Source organism: Tigriopus californicus, chromosome 12 (assembly GCF_007210705.1).
Source record: "Tigriopus californicus strain San Diego chromosome 12, Tcal_SD_v2.1, whole genome shotgun sequence".
Taxonomy (NCBI): Eukaryota; Metazoa; Arthropoda; class Copepoda; order Harpacticoida; family Harpacticidae; genus Tigriopus; species Tigriopus californicus.
In genome coordinates this window covers 5371779-5377041 of record NC_081451.1, presented here as the reverse complement: position 1 = coordinate 5377041, position 5263 = coordinate 5371779, and the positions used below count along the sequence as shown (strand labels likewise).

The following is a 5263-nucleotide window of genomic DNA, read 5'->3' as shown; positions in this document are numbered from 1 at the left end:
TGGGGATACTCTGGCCGCCAAGCTCACCCCTCCACAACCTCCGGTGATGTCTCCTTCCGTTGGTCTGCCTTCCCTCACCTTGCCCGTCACTCAACCCATGTCTAATGGTGGAATGGAACCCGGTCAAGGGGGATCCCTGATGCTCCCTGTGGAACAAGTCTCTCTCCATCCTCTGGCCTTTTGGCTCATTCTCATCCCTTGGAACACTTTGTTGGAGACGCCAGCTCCAACAAAGCGGGGTTCCTCCCGCTTTGAACCTTACAAGTCCTTCATGGACCGAACAACAAATCCGAATCATGTAACAAAGAAATGTTTTACTTGTGGCTCTAATTTTCATCCGGGTTTTCCTTGCCCCCCAAACAAGTCTGTCAATTAACGTGTTCTGCTGGCTTATAAACATTTTATTCCTCTAGATATTTTGCTCGGTATTCCACTCTTACCAAGTCTCTCTCTTCAATTCTTCCCTTGTTACTTCCCTCAGGATTTGGTCGTCTGCATCCAACCATTGGGTGTGCCGAACTTTGTATAGCGAAAAAACCTATGTCGACTAACCCCGCTGTAACAGGTGCAATTGGGAACCCAGACTCGCGCTTCTTCTGGCAATTCATTCTACATGCTCCCACAAACATCCTTAACGTAATAACTAAAAACATTCATAGATGAACAATTGTTTCTTTACGAATCAATTGGTTGCATATCCGCCACATCGGTTAAACCTCACATAATTCTTCCCCTTTCGGTCGTCATGAGTCACAAAGAACGTTTGGTTGTAGACGCCTCGCGAAACCTCAATCCCCTTCTAGTCGATAAGAAGGTTAAATTGACTCATTTAGAAGTGGCGAATGAACATTTGTCTGAAAATTGCTTGATGACAACTTCAGATTTAGAGTCCGGATATCACCAAGTTCCAATGCATCCTGACCATCGACGCTTCTTAGGAATCCAATGGACTCGAAAGGGAAAGACTGCATTTTTCGTGTGGAACGTACTATTTCTTGGAATTGAGACTGCCGTTCATCTTTTCACCAAACTTCTTCGGCCACATGTTTCCTTTTGTCAGCAATTGGGCATACCCATTTCCATTTACATCTATGATCAAAGAGTTTTAGGCCGAGATGAACACTCTTGTCTCCGGAATTCGAATTTTGCCGCCATTTGCCTTAGATTAGCTGGTTGGATTATAAAGCCTGGGAAAGGAATGAGTGTTCCCACTCAATATGGAACATTCCTTGGGCTTGACCACGATCTCAAGACAATGCAGTATTTCATTCCAATTGGCAAATTAACCCATATCCTTTCAATGGCTGATAATCTTCTCAAACAACGCCGTATTCGGATTAAAGATTTAGCAAGTTTTTACGGCAAGATATCGTCATGCCGTCTCGCTCTAGGCCCCATCTCCTCATTACTCACACGTTCTGGTCATGCTCTAATTGCTGATTCATCTACAGCCTGTGGCTGGGAAGGCTGGGTTTCAACTACTCCTCTAGTCTTCGAGGAAATTTATCAGCTTAGACTTTCTTTGCCTTCTCTGAATGGATGGCCAATTCTTCACCTTCCTTCCATCTTGCCTCATCGCATTTTTGCCTGCGACGCGTCCGCAATTGGCATAGGGGCAGCCGAGATATTTTGCCACTTCAAACCTCACCCACATCCTGGGGCATGCTCCTCGTCTGTCACTCTATCCAAGCAATTACGTCATTCGGAACGTGAAACTAGTTCTCTTTCCGAGAACTGCTCGCTGCCAAAGAACTTGTCACTTCTTCAGCAGCATCCTGGGCCAATCTTAATATTCTTCTCCTTTGCGATAATATGAATGTATCAACGATCCTGCGTACAGGCTCGCGGAATCCACGTCTGCAAGTTCTCGCCATGTCCATTCACCTCACCTGCCGTTCATACTTCATAAACTTAGACTCCATGTGGCTTCCACGCGATGATCCTCGAATCGCCATAGCAGATCATCTCTCGCGATTCTTTGACCTTCAAGATTGGGGTCTTTCGAAAACCTCTTACTTGACTCTGTTAGAAATTCTCCCTTTTTTCCTGATGTTGATCTTTGTGCAAACGATCACAACGCCAAGTGCGATCAGTTCTTCTCACAGTGCCCCTCATTTCTCTCTTCCGGGACAAACGCGTTATCTGTTGATTGGTCACTTTTTAATTTCGCTCTCTGTTGTCCTCCTACAAACCTAAATCGGTTGGGGTCCTAGTGGCCCCTCTTTGGCCAGCCTCATCTTTCTGGCTATCCCTTTGCCCTGACGGTTCTCATTTTTCATCTCTTTTTACTAATGTTTTTAAAGGCTGTCCTTGCCTTCGTTCTGGCCCTCATGTCAATAGTACGTTACTTTCGGGTGTCACAGCTTTTCCCTTCGCTTACCTACTATACAATGGTCGTTTCTTTGACTCTCCATACCTGGTTCTTAAAAAGTCACATTGTTTTTATGACGGTTGTAATAAATGTTCTTTCAATGGTTAATACCTTTCTGCTCCTCTAATCGGCGGTACCTTCGATTCCTATTATTAAGACGTACTACCTTTCCGATTACCCCCTCTTTGATTGCTTTCAGCCTTTTCCTCCCTTCTGGAAAATTCTAGCTTCGTTGTCCAAGCATCAAAAGCCCCTTCAACCTGGAAACTTAATGCACCGTATTGGACAACATTCTGTCAATTTTACACAACAAATGCAAAATGTCCTTTGCCAGCCTCGACAGACACGGTTTTGGCATTCCTCCAATTCTCTTCTGAAAAGTCTTGTTCCTCAGCCTCTTGCCGATTCAGTTCGCATCCATTTCAGCATTTCATGAAACTTAAGGTTTTCTTTCCCCCTGTGAAGCCAAAATAGGCAAACTTTTTCTCAATGGTGCCAAGAAGTTGTTTTCTAAACCCGTTTCACGCAAGCATCCAATCACCCAGGACATCCTTATTCGAATTATCAGTCATTGTCTCAGTACTGATCTCCATTCTGCCACTCCATCCAGGCCATTACATCTATGGCGCGAGGGAATTTTTCGCCTTTTTAGGGATGGCTCGGTTCAACGACCTTGCACACGTATGTACCAAAAATATCACCGTGTTGGATGACAAACTCATCGTCTTCTACCCGCATCGCAAAAACGACCAGTTCAATTCTGGCCACTCCTCTTTTCTCAAAGTCACAAATGGACTCCTCTGCCCCAAGAAATTGTATAAATCTTACTTACGCCGCCTTTCTGCAGCCTTCGGTCAACCGTATTCTGGTCCCCTTTTACCCCAACTTTAAAAATCTGGTTCTTCATACCTCATTTGTAGGACCAGCCACGGACTTCTAGAAATATGGACTGCGAACGAGCTTCCCGCCAAATCGGCCTGCTCTTGGTCATAGTAACTCTGAGCCACTTTTCGAATTAAAGTAATAAAATAAGAAACGTAGATCTCCTCAATTAACGGTAGGTCAATTTTGTATCATTTACATGCAAAGTGGATCGTTTCAAAGTTATGTTGTCAAAAGCTTATGTAGCTGACCAAGAGCAGGCCGAAAATTCAAATTTTATGTAGTGTTTACTACATAACTTTGAACATGTCTCCTGAGTTCCCTAAACATAGGTTTGGGCTCAAACTTGGCTAAGTTCATCTATTCAACCAGATCTTGTGGTCGTATGAAGTGCTTGTTTGGAATAATATGGACAGTTTAGGAGATACGAAATTTTGGCTTCCGTTTGCAGTCTATATCTCTAGAAGTCCGTGGACCAGCGCAACTTACCACTCAATTCGGAGAGTTCAATTCAGCGTGTTATCGACCCTTGGGCTTGATCCGAAGGCGTTTGGTTGCCACTCCTCACGTAGGGGTGCGGTCACCATCGCCAAAAATGATGGAGTCTCGACATCTCAAGTGGGTATAGCCGGGGATTGGTCTTCCAACAGCACTGTCCCGGATGACTACGATGACAACCACAAACCTCGGATTCCGTCCCTTATCAGCGATTCCCTTTCGTTTTAATGCTTACAACCTTTATTTTTCGTCAATACTTTTTAATTATACGACCAACAAAATGAAATAGGTCTTGGTTCTCTCACACCGTCGTCCTCCTTCCAAATAGTTCAAATTCTGTACTAGATCTACAAAATGTAGTGAGAATATGGATAAATAGAGGTTTCTTCAACAATGTAGAAACACGACATTTATACATATCGAACGTAAAATAAGAGGTTTTGAGTTTATCCTGGACAAACTTGCAATCTACTCTCAAGCACCTGCATACTGCTCTTATTCCTTACTCTTTCAGACACATTGGTCATTACCCGGTGGTTCATCAAAGTCTGATCCCACCCTCCCTCCCATATTGACGGATTCTTTCTACGTTATACTCTCACACATCAATGACTCCAACCTGCCCCATTGAATACTCCTTCGCAGGTTTTTACCGGATTCGTTCCTTTTCCTGCTGCTCCACTTCCTAGGGCGTTGGAATTAAAGATCATCCGCCGCTCACACCACTTCGGCACAAACATGTTCTACAAGATATTGCTATATCCGACATTTTATCTCCCTATTTCCTTTATTTGTTGCTCTGATAAATTGCACCGTCGGCCTCCTTCCAAAAAGTTCAAATTCTGTACTAGTTCTACAAAATGTAGTGAGAATATGGATCAATAGAGGTTTCTTCAACAAGGTAGAAACAATGATTTTATCAAAGGTTAAGGATTGAAGTTTTTGTATGCCAAGTAGACTTGTTCGTTAAAGCACTTATCACGTACTTTAAGTGGCGGTCGATGGACCAAAAACTGCTTTAATTTAGCTACATAGAATAGAATTGAGTTCCTCTGCTTTATCCAAAACTCATCTAATAAACTCACGAAACTGAAGAAAACTTTTTCATATTATTCGTATTGCTTTTTTACCTGATTTCAGTTTTTCAGGAAATTTGTTCCTCGCTAACACTTCCTGAATGTGTTCCGAGGGGAGGAACTGATGTTAAAATCGGAAGTACCTTTTCGAAGCAATTGTTCAAAAAGAGTTGTTAACTAGGAAAAAGGCTCCAGAGCAATTAGAATCCAGTAGTTGAAGCTAGTCTAAAAAGTGTGGAATTGATTCAAAGTAGGATTAAGGGCTCCATTGAGAATAACCATTTGAAAACAGAAAGTAGATTGGTTTTGGAGGTCTGGTCGAATCCGAGGCTTTATTCTCTTAATCCAGTCAAATTCTAAGAGCAAATTGAAATATCTTGTAGGACCTTTTGAGGTCGATGGCAAGGCCAATGGCAATTTAAAGGCTATGACTAAC

At 43.0% G+C, this 5263-nt stretch overlaps 1 protein-coding gene across 6 annotated transcripts; it reads left to right on the top strand.

The window, feature by feature from the left end:
- The first annotated feature begins 576 nt into the window (after positions 1-576).
- On the top strand, positions 577-4652 carry LOC131892060 (uncharacterized). 6 transcript variants are annotated; one of them, XM_059241792.1, is made up of 2 exons: positions 577-3052; positions 4266-4652. In XM_059241792.1, exon 1 carries the CDS (start codon positions 746-748, stop codon positions 1814-1816), a length of 1071 nt encoding a protein of 356 aa, XP_059097775.1. In that variant the 5' UTR covers positions 577-745; the 3' UTR covers positions 1817-3052; positions 4266-4652. The 6 variants fall into 6 exon arrangements, with proteins under 6 accessions (XP_059097775.1, XP_059097777.1, XP_059097774.1 ...); XM_059241794.1 differs by having other exon boundaries at positions 3721-4652; XM_059241791.1 differs by having other exon boundaries at positions 3705-4652.
- The last annotated feature ends 611 nt before the right edge of the window (positions 4653-5263 follow it).

Excerpts from the sequence above, each read along its gene's own strand:
- LOC131892060 (XM_059241792.1), top strand. The coding sequence starts at position 746 with ATGAGTCACAAAGAACGTTTGGTTGTAGACGCCTCGCGAAACCTCAAT.